Source organism: Gallus gallus, chromosome 6 (genome assembly GCF_016699485.2).
Source record: "Gallus gallus isolate bGalGal1 chromosome 6, bGalGal1.mat.broiler.GRCg7b, whole genome shotgun sequence".
Taxonomy (NCBI): Eukaryota; Metazoa; Chordata; class Aves; order Galliformes; family Phasianidae; genus Gallus; species Gallus gallus.
The window spans coordinates 16,215,404-16,240,660 of NC_052537.1; the positions used below are offsets into that span (position 1 = coordinate 16,215,404).

Genomic DNA, 25,257 nt, shown 5'->3' on the forward strand with positions numbered 1-25,257 from the left:
AATATAACTTACGATATCATAGAGCTGAATAGTCTCCTTACTCAGATGCCCAACTTAACAGCAAGCAACTACTATGCACAATTACGCTGTTGGTACATTTGCTTTTTCTTTGACAACCTGCTACTACCAAAACATTACCCAACATGCAGACAAGCAATTTGCCCCCTCCACGTAACTAAGATGCATGAATCCTGTCCTCCATGCCTTCCATGTGTTTCGTCAAACAAAGGTACCAAGAAATTTCTTATTATCATCAACAGAGCCAAAAAAATTCACCACAAAAAGTTCACAGATCAGTTCAAGGGAAAGAAAAGCACTTTACAGGTAGAGCAGAGTGACCTCTAAGAATATATACTTCTAATTTAGAAAACATAGAATCAGACAAAGAGACAGTCCCTAAACCAACTAAAACTATAACTCCTCATAGGTAGTAATGGACTTTCTGCCCAGATTGCTTTTTCTTTATTAGAATGACAATTGTAGGTGGCCTTCATTAAAATATATACACATATACACACACATACACACACATATATATAGGTTTTTGATAAACCAGGGATAAGTGAAATACTTGATATTACAATGACTATTTTCCACGCTGGTTTTGACCATTAATACCAGCTCACCAATACAGCAGGCAGAATATGAGCCACTCCCATGGGAATCACCACAAATAATTTGCAAACAGTAACAAAGCATCTTTCATCAGTTATTTCTGCCAAGTGAATGTCTATTAAAAAAAAAAAATCAGGTAAATAAGTGTCTGATATAACATTATTTCTGGATTAGATGAAAAGGACAAGAAAGTTTGCATTAGTGAACAACTCTAAGGTCACAGTCAAACACTTAAAACAACAGAAGAAAACTGTTAAGCACATGATAGCACAGAACTAGTTTCACTTAAAGCAGTAGGTGATAAGGTGGTAACTGCTCAAGTCATTTTAGAAGCTTACTTTTCCCCACCACACTGTCCTTTTGGAGGAAGTTGGTCTAAATTTACAAGCAACTGAACTGAAGAAATTAACTCTTTGGAGCAACCATCACACTGAAAGCAATACACAATAAATATAAGATTTTGGGCCAGCCTGAAAACCAACTAGAAAGTAAAAGCTCAGCATCATCAATATTTTCTAGCAAAAGTCACACACAGAGAAGAGTTTTATGCCTTTTCCTCTTGCAGAGAACTATCCAAGAGTCTTTCACAACAATGGCTAAGCTGTGCCTCTTCAAACAAGTTACTGAACTGCTTCATGGCTGCAATACTCAAGAACAGTCAGAGAATCTACCTATCCACATTAAAAATTGCAAGGCCACAAGTTAGCTTGCAATTGAGAGATGAAACATCTAGTATTCTATAGTTTGGTCTTGCAAAAAATCTCCACGAAGCAGGGGGCAGAGGAAGAAGGCAATCAGATCAACAGAAATACATTCCTTCCTGCTGCACGGGGGGTGGGCTGGGCTGACAGCCCATGTGCCAGTGCAGTCAGCTAAGGGAGTTCAGGAATGCACGTTTTCTCCAGTATAAACGGAAGTAAATGAAGTGCTATGCTTACTGAAATTACCTTTTCAGAGAAAGATTCAAGTCAAGTTGAAACCAGACAAAAAATTTACTGAAGTTCCCAACCTTACCCCTTTATTTTTTGAGAGGAGGGAAAAAAAGGTTTTCTTATTTTTAATTAAGTATGGCCAAGAAATAAGTAGTACTTCAGCTGCTACAGCCAACTCAGTGGTTTAGCAGTTATTGGCGCTTCACAACCCTTTTTTTTATTTTATTCTATTTTGTCATTTTAGTCACAGCACACTAAATAAAACCTGATCTTTTTTACTGCTGTTCTGGTGAGGTTTGAGAAACTGCATTTGTTTAACCTCTCCATTATTCAGCACAAGTATTATGCTGTACAAGCTACGACAGCTAGGCTTTTGAAAGTAAAGTTCAGTGTAGTCCAATAAATACAGGCCAGCTTACTAACTAGTGCTGGCACCTAGAACTTTGGAAGTTACACAGAAATTAAAGAACATGTTTTCATACTTGATACTAAAAATTATCCCCAAGTGGGTTGTGTGACCTTTCTATTAGAAAAAAGAAATCAGCTTCACAGACTCAGCTGAAGGATATTTAAATCCATCCATGCATATTGAAAGTCTGAAATAGGAAACTCGGAAGAAATCTACAAAAAATGGGTTTAAAATTTAAAAGCAAGCTGACATCCCATGAAGAACAGCACCAATGAGTCATCTTCCCAGTGTCCTCTAATGGGATATTTAAAGTTGCATTTTTATACTGATAACATTTAAGATAAATCTTCAGTACCTCATACATTTTGATATTAACAACTTTAAGTACATTCAAATGCCTCCACAGAGATATGTTGGAAGTGACAAGGTATCTATTGAGTTTCAATAGGGAGATTTGAAATGCCAGCTTGTATACAGCTAAAGCTTAGCAATAATCGTTTCATTCAATTACATACTACTATATCCCATTTACAGGTTAACCATTCATCGCCTATGAGCAAACATTTTACTCTTAAGTGAGCAGTCCAAATGTTCAAAACAACCAAATCTGTAGTCACCAGGAAACAAACCAACCCAATCACTCCTGACAAGCCTTATGAGATATCTGGCTCTCACACATACTAAGAGCCAGTCTGGTTCAAGTCTCAGTTTCTGCACCTTCTGAAGAAATATTTATGCAGGCAAACACAACAAGGCTCAAATAAGAATAAAGTTCTATTAATGCTTCCCTCCTCAAATGCAATACACAGCCTCCTCCAGACACAGAAAAGCCATTAAGACAGTACAGGAAGTAATGCTGGTAGGGAAATTAATGTTCCAGATAACAGCTTCTAACAGCACCCCTTCCTGACAGAAGGAGTCTTCAGACTGCTCTGCCACTTAAGAGCTAATGCCCAGGAAGTGGCTTAAAATTAGAAATAGTCAAGAAAGTTCATGTGGACTTCCTGGCTTAGCCTTCAACAAGTTTACCACCTCCATAATTACAGAAGAACTATTCAATGAAAACTGCAAGAAGAAATACAGAAGTACCTAAAAGGCAGAAGACAACCCGTTACTGTTTGCCATCACACAGTGACTTAGGGTGACACCCATAATTTACCCAACAACAACCAAAAAAAAAACCATATAGATAGACAGATATACAGATATCACGCCCTATCATTCCAGATATCTCTCAAGCCAGAGAACAGACAGTCCTTTCAAGGACCTTGAAGGAATACCCAAGGATACAGCCTAAAAAAGAAGAGGGACTCTGAAGAAATGGTTGATTTTCCAGATTTACCTCCTCCTAGCTCAAGATTGGTCCACCCTAAAGGTGGCAGAAGGCCTTATGGAAGAAGCACACCACTCCTGACTAAACTCTGACTTGAAAAGGAAGCACACAGGAAGCACAAGAATAGAGGTGACTCGGGAGAAATAGAGATACTACCCAAATACAAAGTGATGCAGTCGATCCTAAAGCCCATGTAGAGTTAAATTTTGTGAGGAATATGATGGGCAACTATAATAACACAAACGCTTCTGTATGTACATCAGCAGCAAAATGTAGACCCAGGAAAATGTGGGCCCACTTTTTTTTTTTGGCGACAAAACCAAGAAGGTTAAGTACTCAATGTCTTCTTCATCTCAGCCTTTACTAAAAACTTTACTCTCAGCAGTCCTACCTCCCTGAGACTTTGGAGCATGAGAAATGTATCTTGAGTGATAAGTGATCAGATCACATTTACTGTGATGTGGGTGTAACCACTGATGGTAAATAAAATACTATTTTATTAATATGGGGTTCTTCATGGGGATTTTAAGCCAACAGCACCAAGACATACAAGTTTTCTACAGTAATAGTTCATTTCTGTCTTCTTTCTTTTTTTTTTGAGAACCCTGACATAACCACAAGTTTCCCACCCTATCTATGGGGAAACCACTCTAACATCTCTTGGTAAAGAGAGCTCTCAAGAACATCAAACAGTCAACACAAAGCTGGCAATTTCGGTGATAAAGGTTTTGGGATTTACAATGGTTGTTTTCCCCTTCTGCTCCTTCATTTTCCCCTTTCACCAGCCAGTATTATTATTCATGGATCATTACTCAGAATCAAAGTAATTATTCTGAAGCATTAGCATATTGTTTAATTTAGAATGCAGTTTTCCTTCCAAGCGAGTTGTTCAGTGTTTCCACACACAGCCTTCTGGTCTCAAGACATAACCAAGCGCAAGTCATACCTCAGCAGACCTGAATAATTAGGCAAAGTACACAAAGCCAAGTTTTACCACGTGGACTGATTCTCCATTCAGTCTTCAAACATTCTTCGAAATGCACTATGTTCTCAACTTACTACAGGGACAAATTGGACCTATTTCCAAATATTACACATGAAGAATCTTCCCAATTAAGATTTGAGCTCACTAGCGAAACATTTGTAACTGAATGGAAAATCCAGCCTTTTCTTGATCATTTCCATTCTCTGTGCACTTAGTCATCTTATAAGCACAGTGTCTTCTGAAATGCAAACACCTGCAACATCCACACCTTTGCGTTGCACTTCCATTCATCTACACAAACCTCTTACTTTAGACTTCAGTTCTCTCTTGATGAATGTCATAAAAAATAAGCAAGAAATTATGCAATGAAACATTAACTGCTGCATACACACGCACTAAATTAATTGCATACAGTCAGAGTATATTTTACTATCCGAATTCACTAGTGTCAATGCTATCTAGTATGAATTCCTATTGTTATGTTTAAACATGAATGCCAGCAACGTTCACGTTTTACAAGAATTAAAAACCATGGCTGCAGAGGCAGGCTCTCTAACAAGAAGCATTTGTCAGCTTTTGACTGAGAAAATGAAGGAACAGAATTTGCCACTAAAGGAAAAATCCAACCTCCTACAGCAATATTCAGTTTTACAGTCTCGCTTGCCAGTCTGACTTGCTTTATACAGGGAGAAATAGCAGCATAAGAAAACTGACATTGCTAACAGTAGTAGTTGACTTTGTATCTTTTTGCCTCAAATACAACGTCAGAAAGATTCAAAAAAACCAAAACAAAACAACAATCAGACAAGGGCTTCAGAACAACACGTTCAAGCTCTACAATACTGAAATGGGGACTTAAAATTAGTCTTAACTTTAGGTGTGGCTGCTGCTAAAGTTAAGCAGTACTCAAGGCAGTGTCAAATCAGTCCTTTGGAAAAGTAATCAGCAGAATTGTCATTTGTTTTAAGAGTTCTAGCAGATGTGGAACCAAAGAAACATAACCCAGCATTTGCACCAACAACCACTTAACTTTCTCAGGCACTTACTATAACTAGCATTAACATCCATGTTTGCTTAACAACTCTTTAAAATCACTACTTGTTTTTTCTCTCTAAATCCTCTTGAATATTTGCTTCATCAGTCCAGATTACAGATATACTGGGAAGGTGAAAGACATGCAAATTACCCTCCTGAGGTTCTGAAGCTACACATTTCTATGTTTTGTGTAAAACATAGTCCACTAAGTTTTATTGGGTTCGTTCCTTTTATAAAACTGTAGAGAAGTTCATGCCTACAGGCTAATAGAACTATGAGGAGAAGAAACATCCTCCAGTTTCAGAGTACAAAGAAGAAAAGTAACACAAAAGTTGCAAGAAGTCAGGAACAAGAATAAACACCTCAGCCCTGACTCTTGGATTTAACCACTCTCCCACTGCTGAAATACACTTATGCAGTAAAAAGCAAGCATTGAGTTTTCCAGAGTGTATTCCAGGAGTGGTATACACCATATTGTTGGCATATGGAACTTTTTAGTCCAGCCAACCACTTTAAGTTTATCTATTCACTGCTGAATAATACTGTTTTTATGCCCAAGAGCAAGCTGCATGTAATTACTAATGAAGGCATTCACTATCTCCGTGCACATTTAAAGAAACAGAACAAAAGATTCCTTTTAGAGAACAGGCTGGTATAAATTAAGTCTCCAAATACATAACAGAACAAAGAGATTTTTCTATTCAAATTAGAAACTGATTTATCACTTATGGAAAGATGACTCCTAACAGATAAAAGCAAGAAAGAAGTTATGATGTACTTTTGTTATTACAAAGTTGCTTTATTTCTAATTCAACACTCTTCCCCTCAGCCCACCCCCACGCACACACCCTCACTGGTTGCATCCAATAGGAACATATGGCCACTGTTCCCATGGTCCAAAACAAACAAACAAACAAAGTCCTAAAGAAGATACACCAAAGTAGAATGATGTTCTTTCAAAGATAAGCAAATACATATTATATGTATTAAAAAAGATATAACACCCAACAGGAATCACAGGTTTCCACTATATATACATATAACACAGAAATACACAATTAAAAGGTCTATTCTCTCATGAGATCTTCAGGGCACTTCCAGCATTCCTACCAGCTTGCCATTTGGCAATGGGTTTGGACACAGTATAGTTCAGATGAGCTGCTCTAACAACCCACTTTTTCAGTACGGCAGGGAGCACGGAAGGAAAAGACGAGACCAAAAAAACCTCTGAAAGTTACTGCAGACTTGAAAGGAAAAATAAAAACAACAATTTATTGTTTTTTCCTGTCTGTCCTCCCCAATGAGGCTCTAAAAAACAGCATAACAAGCTAATTTCTTTCCCAAATAATCATTTTACTAAGCTTCCCCCAACAGCTCACTCCTCTCTCATGAACCCTGAGATACAGGCAAGCCAGCTCTGCCAGGAGAAAGCCTGGGGACAAGGATAAGGATACTGTTTTCCCAATCCATTCTCCACACCATTTCTCCATATTAACTGTGTTTAGCAATGTATTAGAATTTTACTGCTGCAACTATGACAAGGGTTTCAAGGCAGGTTGCAGCTTCCACAGTTTCATTTGTGTGATTCCCGGGCCGATGGGCACCACTATTGGCAGGTAACTCACAGACTGTCCATAGAAAATACACAGTTCTTTCTGCACAGCCCCGTAAGCCTTTGCCACTTCCTGCACTTGAGAAAGGCCCACGGATATGCACCCAGAACATACTGACTGCTTGAGGTGATAACTTCCTCATTCACGAGGATGAGATAGGACAGCTGATACGGATACACTGAAAACAGAAATGTGGGAGAGGTGCATATTTGTTTTTTAAGTTTCACGTGGCTGCCTCAGTACCAGTGCTTATGGTGAGGTAGTGCTTGGGCATGCAGGACTTCAGGGTAACATCTGATGCACCACAACTGCAAGACAAAATACTCAATCTAAGAGGCCCTTACTCATGGCTGACCTGACATGGTAGCTGTTGATGCAGAAAGATATCAGAATCGTTTCATAAGCCTCCAAATCTCAGTAAGTGCATAAAGGCTCATCACAGCACCCAGAATGTATTTCTAAGTAATGCAATACTTAACCATTCAATAGACAGTAAAACAAGTTTTCTCCATAAAAGTTCACGTAATAGAAATTAGACATACGCAAACGTTACACAGTATATAACTTAAAATGCAGAAGAACAGCATATGTAACACAGTGGATGGAAAAAACATACAAGCTGCAACATCAATTAGAGGAAATGATGACCTTTCCAAGCAGGTCTCTTTTCCAAACCATCTCAGACACTTTGTGAACACAAATCTAATTAGGACCAGTTCATGGACTGAACTCACTCAAGGTGAAAAACAGCAACACTGGTTAATGGTCTGACATTTGGTCTCAAGTAATGAGAGTCAAATCTCTCAGAATATTGACCTGGTAAGACAACTCAGTCCCTGAAAAGCCAACACCTTCTTGAGCCACTGATACCACTGATGTGCTTAAGTTGTGTGTACTTAAGCATCCTCACACACTCACCTCTGCTACTCTATCATGCACAGAATTTATTCCCTATCTGACAAGCTCAGCTGATTCATCTATGGGACTGCTGATGCTTAGCACAGCAGCAAGGGCTCTGCTGTGAAGCAGGTCAGTATGAAGCACTAGAGACAAGTGAAACCTAGACCTTTAACAGCAGAAAATCGTAATCTATACAAGGCATAAGTGAATGGAGCTTAAAATGGCAAAATAGAACATGCTTTCTCTGTTCTGCAGTATTACAACATTACTCTGAAGATAGAACTGTTAAATCACTACTGGAAAGTAGAGTTATTTTTCCCCACCACAAAATTGGGAAGTTATTTATATAGAGTATGAGAGGTTTAAGTTTACTGCATTGCCATTAGTCATCTTCAACAAAAGTCCCTTCTAAAAAAAGATAAATTTGATTAATGCTTTATGAACAAAATTAGAAAACCACTAAAGTACCATAAGGTTAATTTCCTTCAAGTGAAGCTCGATTGCTCAAGATTTCATTTTACTGCCTACTAAACTTGACGTACATTTGACAAGCTCCAAATTACTCCCAGCCCATTGAGCCTGACTTTTTTTTTTTTCCAAACAATCCTGTCATTTTTGTGGTACATCTTTAGCTACAAGAAATACCAAGCCAAATCCTAACCCTTCCCTAACAGGCACACATACATTCCAAATACCAGCCAATAAAAACATTAAGATCTTCAGTTAAAAAAAAAAAAAGAACAAACTGATTTAGTATATTACAGAAGATCTATCACATTCCACTCCAACCTGGATATAGTACACTGTCATATCTGTACCTTAAGAACACCAATACAATGAACTTCAAAAAAGTTACTGCATGGGGCTCCTTCTTTGAAGGAGACATCTTATTTCTTAGCCCATTTTTCAACACAGCACACCTCCCAGGCATTGCACAAGTGAAGATCTCAGTCCTTCAAACACTGCTACCAGCAGCTGCTTACTGACACAATAGTCACAGGGATTCAATCTTGCACCTTCTAAACTATGGAGTCTGTACTGCGTGTAGCAGGGCTGGTGAGCTGGAGAATGGTGTTGCTGTGCATGACATGTTTTCACCGATAAACTAACCTCTGCTGGTCAGTGCTCACCATCCTGTACCCTGCATTACTCACACTACAGGAAGGAGCCTGGGTAGACAGCAAAGAAAGCTACCAGCTATGTTACTAACTTGGTTGTACTGGCCATTTCTTTGCTGTCTCCTGTGAAACCACTAGAAAACTAGCCATTAGATAACCTCACTGAAATAAATATTCCTGCTTCCGTGGAACTGTGGTTTCACAAATTATCTTCATACTTAAGAATGATACACTGAAAGCACAGCTTTGGATAGGAAACAAAACTTTTCTGTTTTTTCTTAATGTAGTCAAAGCTGTATTCTACCAAACCAGGACATCTTTCTTTTAAGCACCACCTCAGATTACACACCTACTGGCTCTCTGTGAATTAACACACAAATTGTATTCAACAGTCTTTCTTCTTATTTAGCTGGCAAGCAAGGAAAGGAAAAAATAAAAAATAAAAAAAATCAGAGGCTTCCAAAACAATGGCCCCAAATGAAAGATGATCTGGCATTAGCAAGCTGTACAAAGAAACTAATCCTATTTCTGGATTTCTGAAATAAGTCCTACTTTTTGGGATTGAGCTCTCTTGTGGTGGGGCATAAGAAAAATGAACAAAATCATACAATCCAATGAGACACGCTAAGCTCAGAAGCAAAGTTACATCTGAAGTCTTCCTTTCAAGGAAAAGCATTTCATACACCGTGCCTGAATACCCATACAACCAGAGCACCTAATACAGCACTCCACTGCTGCAGGCAGACCACTTTTCATCAGAACTCAGAAGTTTCAGCTGAAGCCAGAGAGGCAGAAGGGTTCTGGAGCACATCCCATAGAACTCACAGAGTCATGGGACCAGAAGCAATAGTTGCACTGCAGAACCTCAAAGTGGGGAGCTATTACTGCATTGGAAGCACTGCAGGCTGCAATCTAATGAATACATCATTTGCATTACTCATCTTGACAGCTCCTTATCCCTGCAAGCCTCATGATTTCCATGTGTTAATGAATGTATCAGTTAACAGTGATGCAGTATTTTAACCATGTTACAAGTATTACAGTCCAACTTAAAACTTTTTTGCTAAGAGATAATGCTTCCTATGAACAACTTAAGATTTTTATGGGATTCATAGTGAGCATGAAGTGTGTTATGTTTCAAAATGTATCCAGAAGAGTCTATAAATGAACCTAACAGAAGTGCGAGTATTACTAACTGTTAAAGGAACAGAAGAATACAGTATTCCATTGCTCTTCACATCAAACAAGTCACTTTTGCTTTGCAAGTGTTTGCTATTCTTCTGATGCAGTAAGTCACAAAAGCATCAACAGAAAACATTTCAAACATATTAGTCACGCGCTTTTCAGACTAAAGTGTCTATACTGCAAATACTTGTACCTTGAGAGGTTATGCTATGTTTAGCTGTCCTCAAGAATCCAAGAGATTCTGCTTCATTTTGACCCACCATCACTTCCCGCAGACAGAGAGGAGCTTTCATTCGAGGCTGTGCAGAACAGAGCAAGCAGCAGTTCCCGGCTTTGCCCTCTGGCCACTGCTCCGCTCAGCGCTGGGTATGGACAGCTGGCCTATGTCCATGTACCTCACTGTCACAACCTTGATTTCCCCTCCTCCCCCCCCTCCATCTTTTCCTCGTCTCCAGCAAAGAATTATACTAATTAAGTACTTTGCCTGTTACAGCAGATACGTTTAGAATCATGGAATCATTAGAATTAGAAAAGACCTCTAAGATCATCTACCCCATCCATCAGCCCATCCCCACCATGCCCACTAACCACATCACTCAGTATCACATCTGCCCTTTTCTTAATGCTCCCAGGGACGGGGACTCCACCACCTCCCTGGGCAGTCCGTGCCAGAGTATTGCCACTCTTTCTGAGAGAGTAAGTTGTTCTTAACATCCAACCTGAACTCCCCGGCACAACTTCAGGCCGGACCCCCCCCAACAGAAGAGGCCAACCCCCACCTCGCCACAACCTCCTTTCAGAGAGTTGAAGGGAGCAATAAGGCGTCCCCTGAGCCTCCCCTTCTGCAGACTGAACAACCCCAGTTCCCTCAGCGACTCCTCATAAGACCTGTTCTTCAAAACAGGAGTTTCGAAGACAGGAAAAAAAAAAAAAGAAAAAAAAACAAAAAAAACCCACCACCACACCAGATATATAAGACATCTGTGAGGCATTTCAGCGAGCACGAAGCGGCCGGTATAAATAGCAGTAGTCGCAGCGCTTCAGCGCGGCGCCGCAGCTGAGGAGCGGAGCCGCCCCAGCCCCGCAGGCCCCGCGCGATCCCCGTTCCGGACGCGCTCCCAGCCCAGCGCCGCCCGGTCGGCTCCCGGCGAGCGCAGCCGCGCGCAGCGCCACGGCCGTGAGGGGCGCTGCCCCGTGAGGAGAGACGGGGACGGGCCGGCCGCCCCTACTCACCCGCACCAGGTTGCTGACAGCGGCCTGCACGGCCGACACGGGGGCGGTGAGGTCCGGGATGGCCTTGCCGTCTACCTCCCCCTCCTCGTGCATGATGACCAGGTGGGAGATCTGCTGAGCCACGGGCTCCAAGATGCTCTCGATGGTGCGCGTGTGGAAGACGGGCATGGCGGCAGCGGGGCAGGGGGGGCCGGAGCCCGAAGTCCGCACAAACTCCTGGAAAACTCTGTCCCCGCGGGTTGGCGCCCCACGGAGAAAGCCGCGGCCTCCGCCGAGAGAGAAAAACGAGAAAGAAATAAGGAAACGACGCCGCCCCGAACTCCTCACCCCTCAGCGGGCTGCGGCGGTGCGGACCGGCAGTTCCCGGCACGGGCGGGACTCGAACTCGGTACCCTCTCGCCTTCCCCCGGCGGCACCCACCCAGCACTGGCGCCCCTCCGCAGCCAGGCGGCGGCTTTTCAGGCGCTACAACCAACCCCCTCGCTCCCCGCCCCCGCGGCCGCCCTCGCCCAATGCCCGCGCAGCCGCCGCCGCTCCCAGTGGCGCGAGGCCGCGTCCGTCAGCATTCCAGCGCCTCCCGCCCATCCGCCCCCGCCGCCAAGCTGGGTTGCGCGGTCGCTGGTTTCCCAGCGCCGAGGTGACGTCAGACATTCTGCTGTCCATATAAGGAGACGATTAAAGCCGCGGCGCTGGGATAGCGGCGGGATTCCTGTGCCCGCTCCTCCCTCCCCTTCCCGCGCCGGCGCAAGTTGGGGCCGTTGTGCTGAGGGGAGGCAGCGCGTGCAGCACCCCACGGCTCTTGCGTGAAGTCTCCGAGTGCGGAGCGCTGCCCCGCGCCGTGCACTCGGGCACAGGGTGCGGCACGCCCCGGGCGCGGTCCCACCCGCTTCCGCAGCGCTGAGGAGAAGTGCCTCGTGGGGGGTGCTCCGCCCCGCGCGGGCGGGGAGCGGCTGTGGTGAGCGGTACGGTTGTGAGAGAAGAAACACGGAGCACAGGCAAAAAAGCAACAGAAATCCCTTCTGTGGTGACTTCAGAGTGCGGCTGTGGCCGTTGCCCTGCGGTCCGTCCCGCCAAGGTGCTGGGCCGCAGTACGATGTCGTTTCTCCTGTAAACACACAGCGGTGCCGCTGGGGCTGCGCGCGGGGACCGCCATCGCGACTCGCGCTGAGCGCGGGCGCTGCGGGACGGCACTACGAGGGAAGAACTAAACCGGGTTTTGTACGGGGTCAGAGACCCCAGCAGCGCCTCTCGCACTGACTTTCTCTTTTGTTTTTGCACGTACATATTTATGGAAAAAGCCGGACGGCAAATTTCTGTGCTGAGCTATCCGAATTTCTATTGGAAGAGGAATTCCTGTAGTGCAGGCTTGATAACGGATAATCAAATTACACGTTGGCATTCAAGACATGCTTAAAATATCAGCCTCTCAGCGGTACTGAGCGTGCTAACACCCATGAACTCTGCACCCTCAGAGCGTGTCGTGGTGCTGACTGAACGCTGTGTGACACTGCACCTGCAGTTACCCCGCGTGAATCTCCCGTGGTGCCTCTTAACAAACAATGGATCCCGAAAAAATGGTCACACAGAGCAATCCTTCTGGCCTGCACGTAATCTGCAACAGCTAGAATTTACAAAGAAGAGTTAGGGCACGTTATGGGCTCATAACGTGCTTAATCCCACTTCATGTAAGTGTGCAAACCTAATAGACCTCTTACTTCATTGTTTGTGTGACTTCCACATGGGCTAAGTTCTCTGGTAAAAAAATAGAGTGCTTCTGGTCTTGGACCCTTTGTGCTGAGCCGTGTCTGAAATAGGCACATAAACACAGGTTTCAAAGCAAAAAAAAAAAAAAAAAAAAAAAAAAAAAAAAAAAGTTCTTCAATAATGTTGAGAGGCTGCCTTGGAGGATCTGGTAGGTATGATTACAGCAGGCGTAACAAAATACAAAGAGCAGGTGGACATTTCTGGCAGCCTTCTGAAATTTTTAGAATTACTCACCTACAGGGCCAGAATACATTTGTGTATTTGAGAGTGGTATCAAGAGTTTGTCTCAGCATTTGGATCACACTGGTGTAATTTCTGCACAAGAAAAGCCAGCTTCTGTTGTTTATAATGTATGACTGCACTGTAGGTACAACACTGACACTCCCTGCCTCCTCTTATAATTGTTACTTAATTACTGAAGTCACATCTAGCAGAATTACATGCAGTTAACATCAATACACATAACACTTTTTCCTCAAATACCTTCTTTACAGTGTTTTTTTTTTTTCTCTTTTCAGAATTCTGTCGCATTGACATCATACGAACAGCTCTGCAGCAGGTACTGTTTTGTGATGAGGGTTGTTTTTTCTTTTAAACACTCTTAAGCCCTTTGCACTGTATCTGTGATTATACACCATCTTGGTTTTGTGAGGTTTCTTCTCCAGTTTATGCTGTTTCATTAATTCTCGAGATCCTAACAGATATGTAGAAAATAAGAGTAGATTTGGTCACAATACTTTCCGTTTCTTGAGCCCAAAATGGAAATGTTGGAATTCTTTTATTTTTCCTATTTCCAATATGTTGTTACATGTGCAATACATGAGGAAAAAAAAAGCATGCCAGACCTCCTTTCCTCATACTCAACATTTCAGTATTGTTAAGAAGCTGTGTCTATCATTAGCAATACAGGAGTGACTAGCATCCAAAATGTGATAAAATGGTTAGACTGAAAGGATTAGCTTTGAAGACACTCTCCATATCCATCACAATTTCCTAAGAACTCAGGTGAGTCTAAGTAAACCCATTCCTGCAAAAAAAAATTTGTCAGCAGACTTTTCTGCTTACAAAAATCTTCATCAAATGTAAGGCCATAATATCTCCATCTTAGATGACAGATGAATGACAAAAATGGGATTTACTGAACACAGAGATGTCATGGGCATGGTCCTACCTGCAATTTGTTTTATTTTATTTTTACAAAATTATGATGGGACTATACAAGAAGATGAAAGACTGGTTTGTGCCTTGATTCAAAATGAAATGGAAGCGTTGACTATCTTCACTCTGATTTTCATTAAAGTTGAGCCATAGTAAAGTAAGAAAATATGAATTTGTGCTCCCTCCACTGAATGTAAAGTTCATTAAATATCCATGATAATAATCAATTCTATTTTCATCTGGTATACATTTCTATTTCCATGACTTTGGCTTAGCTTTTTGCTCTGACAGTCTGTTTTGCTTTGCACGTAATCTCAAGTTCTGTTCCCACACGTAAGTGTATCTCAAAGTGAAGAAATACTCTCCTTGCTTCCACTGAACTGAGAGAGATGTATGAATACAGAATAATAGACTTTGGTAGAAAAAGGGAAAACACTGCATTGCAGTCTTTGTCACAGTTCTGCATCCTGTGGTAGGTATACATGGCACTACAACTACAAATGACAGGAGCAGTGGAGCAGAACCATTTTCACAGCTTTCTGAGTTTGCAATTGACTAAAATAATAAGGTGCTTTGTTAATGTGAATACTTCATTGAAGTCAATACGCCTGGTTTAACTGCAAGCGCTAGCCATATTTTGCAGTAGTTGATTTCAGTTTTAGATACCAAAGCAGAGAATGATGAGGTTTTCTAAGCATTTAATTTGTTTGTGCTGAATTGCTTACCTCTGGAATGGCCTGATCTTGTTCTTTGACTGCTCTAGCTTCTAGCTTTTCTGAGTAACACCTGATTAGCTGCCTTGTAAAGTTTACAGAAATACTGTATTCATATACTGCATAAAATGGCGCTGTCCTGATCCCATGAAGGTTTAAGCATATGTTGAAATGTAAGGATTAGAATCTCTTTTTCTCAAGTTCTGGGGAATCTGAAGCTATTATTGATCAGTGGACATAGAACACATCCTACAGTTCTCTTATCAAGCCATTAACTTTGGGTAATCTAAGGAGAAGATCTGTATTATCGAAATATTTAAAAAAAAGAAAAATGTCTTTATGTGGTAAAGCCTGCCTTAAAGACATTTTAAGATTGGTATAGGCTTATCATGGAATTACTATATTGATATCTCTAGTCTATTGCTGGCTGGCACATTGAGTTTATCTCACACCAAAGAAATGATAACAAAGGGAAAAGAGAGCAGGCAGGAAATATGACAGTGTAACTTCAACATGATACTGTTAATATGCCTTGTCTTCATGAAGATGACTTCTGCCTTGAGAGTAGGTTAGATTCTGTTTTGTCCTAGGTCTTTGCTGGCTGTGTGATAGGAACTGCAGCAGGACAATTGTTATATGATTTTTTTACTTACATTAATATCACCAGCCACTAAAGGAGATAGATGGGAGCAGCCCCTCCACAGCTGGAAAATTTACATCACAATTGCCAGCCATCTCCTCAGTTTCTAGTGAGTTTGTACAGGTGTATTGTTAAACACAGTGAGGCTTAGATCTGCAGAGAACACTATTACCAATTCACCATCTCCTTCAAGGATTATCTTTCTACATAGCTATGCAACATCTACTGGGAAGCAAAGAGTGCAAATATAGTTTATCTTTTTATCTTTGAGTTCAAGTGCCAACTGCTTTGAGCCCAGAATACTGCACTAACCACACTGCATTCTTAAGTGATTTATCTTGGAGTATCACAGTTGTAGCAATACAATTCAAGGAATATTTTTAAAGACAAAAGACATAGAAAAAGAAAGAAGAGCATATTTAATCTATTTGTATCTATTTATGCAAATATTAATGCTTATTCTAGAATTTGCTATTGAGGAATGATTGTCAAAGAACAGATTCTCCTACTTCTCAAAAATTCCAGACAAGATTATCATGTATTTCTATATAGGTAAACTTGCATGACAGCTTACGTGTAGTTAAATTTACACAATCTATTCACATTAAATGGAAGCAAAATGTCTTTCTACTCTTGTAGCAACATTAATTTTTGACTTTCATTTTCAGAAGGCAATAGGTAATTTTCAGGAGTTGGACTCTCTGATTAGGTAGATGAGTACTGCTAAAAGAAATGTGAGTTGAAGCAAAAAAGAATTATTCCTGTGTCTTCTACCAAGTATCTCACTTTGGCAGTGCTATTTTCAATACAATTTTTAGGCAATAAGAGATGTATATTTTTGTTCTGAGTTTGCCAGAGCCTTGCTTATAAATAGTCTTAGTGCTTCATTCACATTAAATGGCCATTTTAATAGTTATTTTACTACTAGTAATTTTACTAAATTCTTATGGTCACATCTACACATTTGCACAGGAAACATGATGGAAATCAGCCAAAGATATTGCGCCTGTTTAAGTTAAGAATATTAAATCTTGCGTAGGTGCTGCCATTCAACTTTAAATGGCACTTGCTACACCATGATTATTTTCTAAGAGCGTACTTTTTGGGAGCAGTCAGACTCTCGTGATCAATCCGTTCACAAAGACATTACATCCTCTAACCGATATGTGGTGATTGACCTCTCACATGCTCTTTGTGTATTTCCTTAAAAAGTATAGAGATGGGCTTAAACCTCTCTGGCCGGTCAGTGTAAGCTTCCCTGTTTTACTTCACATTGCATTGGAATTAACAGATACCTCAGCTGAAATGCATACAGTAAGCTGTGACATTCCATCTTCCTTGCAAGAAGATATCCGAATGCTTGTGTTTTTGCATTTAATTATATTTACATCAATTTCAAGGACCTCTTTGTCCATACCAGCCTATACAGCTGACCTACTAAATGCTTGCATTTTAGGGCTGCATGTTCATCTGTCTGATTCAGCTTAATCAGCTGTCATCTGCCTCTGTAATATTGTGTGCTTGTATGTACCAATGCCTTTTCCAGAGTTCCTCATGTTGGGTTGACTCACCAAGGTGTTAAACCATGTGTTTGTTGTTTAGTTTACGATCAGTCTAAAATTTGAAGTGTTTTGCTGGTTTGGAGTCTTGTGAGTTATTTATATCCCTATTGCAGAATGAATAGGCTCAATTTTGTGTACATTCCAGTTCACCACAAAGCTAAAGTCTTTAGGCTGAGCCAGACTTCTGGAAAAACCACCAACAGAAGTGAAATAACACTATAGTAAGTTGCAATAAACTCTGAGTATGCATGTATTTAATCAGCTTTTTTATGTGAATAATCTTGAAGTAATTTAACTCTTTCATAGACTATGCCTTAACAAATTATTTTATTTGGAATGCATCTACAAATTTGTGACCTTGTGTTACTAGAAATAGGAACTCAAAGCCATCAACAAATACTAAACGGCCAAGTTCCACAAGACTTAAAAAGGAGATCTTGCTAGAGAGGACCAAGTTTCTGTGAATATGTATAAACTCACTCCACACACAATGAAGACACAAATCCAAATAATACATCACATTGATGTACATTTGAGTATCTTATATGTGCTGTATCCATTAATTCATCTTGGCTAAAATTCTTGCAGTGTCCCAGACAGAGGAGCTTCAAATAATTACAATAAAACAAGAAAATTAACCAACAATATGAAAAAATACTTCCTCCTCCCCTAAGATGCTGAACCTACAATTATTTTAACACAATTGGACCTTAAACTCTCCTAAAGTTAAGTAGGACTCACTGTAAGATTGCTATGTGAATATATACATTTTGTTCTTCATTCCACATAGAAAAGCAGCAGTGTCATAGAAAGACCAGTGTACATTCAACAGCACGCCATGCCACTCTTGGGCTTAGAGAACTTCAGGGCTGTAGTGAGAGTTTTATACTGTTGTTAACAGGCAAAACTCAGAATTACATTAATCCATACAATATTTCTGGGCAGAAAAAAAAAAAAAAAAAAGCCTTCCTGACATTTTATGCCCATAAGAATTTATTTAAAATTTTGTTGAAATGTACTGAAAACATGCTCATCTTCCTCTTAGTCTTCCTGTTAATTAGATTCATGGCTATTAAGAATTAAGCTGTGCGTATCATACACATACAGAAGATCCCCGTACCTCGCCTTACTTTCCTCTTGAGGTAAAATATCAGTAGAGCAGATTTTTGTCCTGTAGCAATGGGACAGATCGATACAACAGGAAAGGCATTACAACAGAGGTGTGATAATGGAAGGAGCAGCACAATAGAAAGGTGCTATAAAGGAAGGGAAGAAGATTGCTCACCCATATCAGAAGATTCCAGGTTTGCAGGGGAAAGCTTCACCAAGGAGGGATCTCTAGAAAGAGATCCTTCCCTAGTAGCAGTCAGCCTTTAAGTGAGGTCGAAGAGAGGTGCAGCCAGGCTGTACCCCTTCCAGTCACACAGCTGAATTGCCTTCACCTGTGCTTCCAGGGCTGAGGGGGTCCTTTCCCCAGGTGTTCAATCAGTGGTTCAGGCCATGACTCAGCAGTTCCCATACATGCCCCATTACACAGATGATATTACCCACATGAGTATTCAGAGACAGAAATGAGAGATTGTTTAACCTCCTCTTAAAGGAGCGTGGTATGAAACATAAGTACTGGTAAAATACTTAAACATTCCTATTTAAGATATTGTGTCCAATATCATTTATTCAATCCACTGACAAAGAAGAAAACTTGACTAATAAAAATTTTAATGCCTAAACTAGAAACTAGTGGATATTTGTATTCTGCAGTCTGCTTGAAGATGAGTAGTAAAAATTAAGGGCTACCGAGTCTTCCTGCAGATTCCCTTCTACATATAGAAAAATGCCCCTGATGCAAGGCAACAACATTTCCCATCTGTATGTGTAACTCTTCACTGTCACGTACTGTGGTAGATGGTACTCAGTGGTAAAATGTGCACAAACTGCTGCCAAATGAGTGTCAATAGACAGCAATGTCATGCTGTGCAAAGCACGCTGTGCTTGTGAAATATTTTCTCCACTGACACAAATTTTTTGCATTAATTACAGTGTCTCTTGCAAAGCAGATAGCCAAGGCTAGACTCACATTTTTCACTCGTACTGTATTTGATTTACATCACTCGAAGAAAACGGTAATGCGCAACAGTGACTCTGGAATTTAAACAGTAAGCCACAAGGGATGTCCATACGGCAGGCCAACTTCCAAATACGGGAGAAGAGAAACCACCCACAGTACAGCAAGGGGAAAGTAGATGGAAATACAAGAGCCTCTTTGGAGTTTGTTCAGAAAGGTAACCGCTACAATGCTTTAGGCAGAATAAGGAAATGAAATAGAAACGGTGCGATAGCAGGAGGAATGTTAGCTGTCTGGGGCCTGATTAAATTTTATTCCTCTTTTCAGTATGTAGTAGTGCACTTACCCTAATTCAAACCCATAGCAATCTGTTGGCTTGAAGATTTATCACGAAGACTTGCGTGAAGAATGTCTGTGAGATCAATGGAACTTACTACCAGATCTAGGTGAACAGACTCACTGAACAGAATTAAAAACACCAGTGTTTAGGTGCCACATTCTACAAAACTCTACTCAAAGTCTTAACCAGAGCCCTAAATATACATTCAACAGAAGAAGGAACCTGGGGGGGGGGGGGGGGGGGGGAGGTACCCAATGCACAGATTCTATCTACTAGGTGATAGTTTCACTTGTATTTGGCTGTTGAGGTTTTGCAGGCTTCTGTAAATAGCAGTACATGTCAGCCAGGCGCATACAGAAGCAGCAGCCTACAGACTAAAGGAATACAGAGCCAAACCAGAAAGGGCAAGTCTGACAGAGAAGAGGCCAGCAAAGTGATTTTCATTTCTAGTGAGCTACTGTAGAAAGAAGGCATTGTAAGTGGTACCCTTATTGCTGCATTATAGACAAAGTTTATGAGCTTTTGATAGGATGAAGTTAAATGCAACTTTTAGAAACAATCAGAGAAAATGAAACCAATGTTTTATAAATTAAAATGCCATTAGAGGAGACCTGTTATGGAGGTGGGCTTTTATGCAGGAAAACAAATTGTAGGCCACTTTTCCTTTTGTCATGAAAGAACCATCAATTTTCTAGAAAAAGAGCTCAGGCAAGAACTGCTGTGAATGAGATATGGATGCTTATTTTCCTGGGAGACTGTATTGAGATGAAAGTGGAGTAAAAGATTTTTCTTTTCTAACTGCCTAAAGGAGCATCCTGTGTTCTTTTGGCAAAGGAGATTTAATGGTACTGTGTTTCTTATGAAATTGGTTGTGATGTCTGAACAGTTGAGTACGAATTTCTCACTCTTCAGAGTGGTACATACGAGTGAATTATTACATATCATTAGGCAAGAGCACCAACATTTCTCTCTGCGGAGTATAAATACTCTTGTGTGCATTCTTGCCCCTCTTCTACCACTGTCACCAAAATGATACTGTGTGAAAGTGCTAATGGGAAAGACTCCTAATTTTAAGTCACAATTCTCAAATTAGAATTGTACTGTTAAAGTTGAGTCACAGTGATTCAGCTAATGTGCTGTCAGTGAAAGATCTAGTAGAAGTGGTACTAAATTACACCATTAGCTTTCAGAGCTGTCCTGAATAGGAAATGTTGCAACTTTGATAAAGTCATTTCCATCTAACAGCAGAAATTTTACACTTCATTCTGTAATACACCATCTCTCTGACTACTCTTTGGAAGTTGTATTTTACCTCCTAAAAATCTTAAATCCTATTGCCTGATTTGGTTCCTCTTTTCACCTTCCATCCTTCAAGCGATCATGGAGTCTAAAAATCAGTTTGCAAAGGTGTAAATGAGTCTCCCTTGCAGTACGTTCCTTAATTGGTCAGTCCTTCCTTGACAATTATAAAATGAATATATGCATTCGTAGCTGTAAATAACAGAATAAGGGTTTCTGAATGTTAAGTACTTATAACTTCACTGGAGATATGTTTTTTTTTACAGTTTCCCACAAACACGTTGCTAATTCCAAAACTTTATACGGAACAAAGTTCAAAAGACCAAAATCTAGTTGAAAAAATTTGCAACAGAAAATACCATCAGAGTCTAGTGAACACAGAGGCAGTATTTCTGCCTGAAGAAGATCCTCAGCTTTATACAGCTGGACATAATGTACTTTGGGAACTGTTGTCTTATTCTTTCCTGCTTTAGTACTTTTTCAGTCATCTACTGTTGGCTACTCTCAGAGCTGCGATAACGTGCTAGATGACACCCACGGTCTGACTCTGTCTTTATGCTTTCTCATAAATTGATTCTGCTCTAACACCTCAAATCAAGAAAGAAGGATCAAAAACGATATCAGGATTACAAAAAACCTTACATGAAGATATGAAAATAACTTCTCTGCTATTGCTGTTTGCTCTTTTCTGTGTGACAGGGCTTTTCTTTTGCTAGAACTGACTTGTCTCAGCAAGGATACACATTCTATAAATAGAGTACTGTTTCTATTTCAAAAGTTAGCAATAAGATAAGAGAAAACATAAAACATTCTGCATCATCATGTCCTGACCCTACAAACAACCCCAGACACAGTGATCCCAGAGGCACAGCTGTGGGTCAGGTCACGTGGTGGGGTTACAGCTGGCTACTGGGCAGAGGCAGCCTGCTGAGCAAATCTCTAACTGTCACACAACACTCCAGTTGTAAAAGGAACTGCATCCCGTAATGACTTTTAGTGTATTACATGTATATTGTAGGTGCTCCTTTGTGTACTCCCATGCACTTTAGTTACATGCTTACGATATTCTGTGAGATATAAGCTCATGTGTCTTCCTTTGTGTAAGCTGGGAGCAATCTTGCGGCATTTCTCTTCCAAAAAGAAGCGTGGAAACAACCTTCCATGGTTCCATGCAAACCTGCTTTATTTCCAGTTTCTAACCATCTCCAACACAGCCTAAAAATTCTGTGCATATTTAATTAAGTTTCCATTTCTCTTCGAGACTGGGAGAGAGGGCAGACAGAATGTAATGCAGTAGAAACCCAGGAAAATTAGATCTGGAGATGAGGTAAACAAAACAGACACTGGACAAGCAATTAAGATGGGAAGAACATTTATTTGGGAGAAATCATAGGAGGATTCTAACAGTGCTGTTTAGAGTCTGAGCGCTTTCATTAGGCAAGATAATATTTTTTCCATGAAATAACCATGAACAAAAGGAACCTGACTTCTGTATATTAAATCTGAAGTAAATAACAGAAGAGAGGAAAAATGTGGGTTTAAACAGCACCAAAATATTTGAAGGCCCTCTACATCAGTGTTACAGATTTTGCATCCACGGCACAAAACTGTTGGGAGTTCAACTTCCTGCAGCTCCCATAAGGAAACCCAGACTTCTGTAGTTTTCAGGAAGAGTTAAAAATAATATCACTAAGTGTATTTCCACATGTCATTATCAGCAGCGAAGGCCCTGTTCTACACTTGCTGATGTCAGTAAAGCTCTGTGCCCGCTGTGTTCTTCTGAGAGCTAGTTGTGGTACTTGATGGCTACAAAGTGCATTGTCTCAGTCCAACCACTTTCCAGCCCTTTTGATTGCACATCAGATGAGACACAAATGTTAGTTTCTGCATGTTATAGGAAGAGGTAAACCTGCCAGTGAAAGAACAGATGGTGGTCTTCTCTTACGTGAAATTTAAGAGACATGATTACATCCAGCAAGCCGATCAACCCTTGAACACAGCAGACAGTACAGTCTTTGGATTTGTAGATAGGTTCACTTAATCAAATTTAGATCCCATTCAACACCAGAGAACAAGTGAAGATGAGAAGAAAGCAATGAGAAGAACATGACAACGTCCATTTAGCAAGAATCGTTTAAGGAAGATTTTGCTCTGTGACAAGTTCAAACAAAAGAAAGCACACATGCTAAGGAAAGAGCTAGTCATGATGATAAAAATAATGGGGCTTGCTTGTTTGTTTTACTGGGAACTAAACAATTGAAAAATTCACCCAAACAAACTGATTTACATTTAAAGTGATTATTATGGATTACAATCAGCTTTGGGCCTGCAATAAAACTTGGTATGCGCTCTTAAGTCGCATCTTACTTTCAGTACATTCAGTATGGATGCTGCAGAAGGACTCCAGGGAATTAGATATGCAGTTGAAAGCACTGCAGACTGGAAAGCTGTGCATCTTCCCTCCAGATTTTGTATGAAGCTCTCCCACTCTGTTCAGAATCCATGGAGTCCACCTCTTTCTACTGCACTGTTTCCTCTTCTACTCTCTGGAGTAGCCTTCAAAATTAAAGAGATGGCAGCTGGCACCTTAGAAATCTATTTTCTTTTGGTTGCCATGGTCAGACTACTGCCTTCGTATTGGGACAAGGTAATCTGGCACCACTGTTACTGCTGCTTCAAGCATTTCTATATGCATGGAATGCTCCAGGGCTTCATGAAAGTTTCCTCTATTTCTCTTACTTTATTCCCAACTAGAACCCTACAGCCACACTGCATTCAGACATCGTTATTCCAGAACCAGACAAAGATACTTTCATTCAATTGAATATTTGATATTCAATATCAAATACCTGCTATTTATATTATCACAGGATAAAATATACACAGACATGTTAAAGAATGTAGTACTTGTATGCAGATCACACCACTGATCTGCTAACTCTAATCCAGTTGTGGCCAGTCCTAACACCTTCAAAGGAATGTTTTAAAAACGCTACTCAGGAATTTTCATCTAACAGTGGCAGAAAACTAGGCATAACATTTTCTTTTTCAGAACTTGTAACACGGCAGTGAATTTCTCCAGTTGTCTTGCAGCTGGAAGCCAGAACAAGCTCCCTTCTGCAGTGAAATAATACACACTGGCTCAGAATTTAGATGCATTCATTCCATTACATATGAAATTCTGACTAGCATTGTCTTTTTCTACAGGCTGCATGAGTCATATACAGGCAAAATGTCATTCAGAAGTAGCCAGACTTGCAAAACTGCTAAGCTTGCAAAATTCCCCTCTGTAGTCTATAAATACGAATTCTAAAACATTGGCTTCAAACACATAATAATTTGATGTTGTCAGCAATAAAAACTCACATTTTTGCTTCCAAAAACTACTACTGTTAATAGTGAATGTATTGTTTAGCAGTAATAATATTGATCCATCTTAAGATAGATTCACCTTTCCATTTATGGACTTTGTTTTCTCTGGAAGTAATAGTACTACAATACATATTGTATTTTTCAAAGGATGGCTTAGATATTAACTAATGTCTAGCATTCTCTTCTGAGTTTGGCATGGAATAAGTCCTTATTTTAGAGAAGAAAGAAGTGAGACTATTTTAAAAATAAACATTTTTTCATTCTTTAATAGTGCCGGGAAATTGCTACGTAACAATTTTAGGCTTAGTCTGTAGACAACTATTTTAGAGCTATTTGAAACTACTATTTCTGTCTGCTATTACTTCGCATGATTTGACACTAACATAGCAATTATGCAACTGAACGTTGATTGCCTTAGTGTTAATGTATTCAGATGTTAAGAGGTAGTCACAGAGTTGCTTCCCAGTTTAAGGCTACTCTGGCTTTTATTAGGCAACAGTCAGTGGTCTGGGACTAGCACTGATAACTGAGTACACTGCTGATTCCCTTCTGCTGATTTTAGATGACCTGGTCTGATCCTCTAACATGTCTAACTCCACGATATATACAGCCAAGAGCCCATTATCTTCAATTCTTAGCTTGAGATGTTAAATTCCAGATAAAGGTACTGTGATTTTATGTCTTGATTTATTTTCCTCCACACTCCTATTCTTGAAACGTAAGCATACTTATAACTTACATCAGGATGATTTATTTGCCCTCTGTAAATTGTACTACTGTAAGACTTCTGCATGTCTCTCAAATGCTTACAGTAATTTTTAAACATGTGGAAAGACTCTTAATAATAGCTACCGCTTGTACACTCATATAACAACAGACAAAAGTAGATCTTATACCAGTCTTTTCTACTTTTTCTTCTAAATATATGATTTGGTCCAAGTTTCCTAAGAACTTAACCAAATTTGCCAAATTATACCCTGGTCCTA

The 25,257-nt window shown here is 40.3% G+C and overlaps 1 protein-coding gene and 2 long non-coding RNA genes across 7 annotated transcripts in view; 1 reads left to right on the forward strand and 2 right to left on the reverse strand.

The window, feature by feature from the left end:
* The window catches only part of VCL (vinculin), a 56,125-nt gene extending 44,331 nt beyond the window's left edge, over nt 1-11,794 (reverse strand). For all 5 annotated transcript variants that reach the window (XR_005860609.2, NM_205441.3, XM_015288203.3 and 2 more), the window contains exon 1: nt 11,359-11,794. Coding sequence is in view for 4 of the 5 variants with exons in the window: in NM_205441.3 (NP_990772.1) it covers nt 11,359-11,526 (168 nt within the window). In the remaining variant the exon portion in view is untranslated. The remainder of the gene's footprint in view (nt 1-11,358) is intronic.
* A 497-nt stretch (nt 11,795-12,291) lies between these two features.
* LOC124418049 overlaps nt 12,292-25,257 on the forward strand; it is a 52,993-nt gene continuing 40,027 nt past the window's right edge. Inside the window, exons 1-2 of the long non-coding RNA XR_006939563.1 lie at nt 12,292-13,043; nt 13,641-13,681. This is a non-coding gene — a long non-coding RNA (uncharacterized LOC124418049). The remainder of the gene's footprint in view (nt 13,044-13,640; nt 13,682-25,257) is intronic.
* Nucleotides 12,619-19,439, reverse strand: LOC124418392. The gene is made up of 3 exons (XR_006939564.1): nt 18,481-19,439; nt 13,074-13,163; nt 12,619-12,979 (listed from the first exon to the last, which is right to left on the reverse strand). It is a non-coding gene; the product is annotated as an uncharacterized LOC124418392 (long non-coding RNA).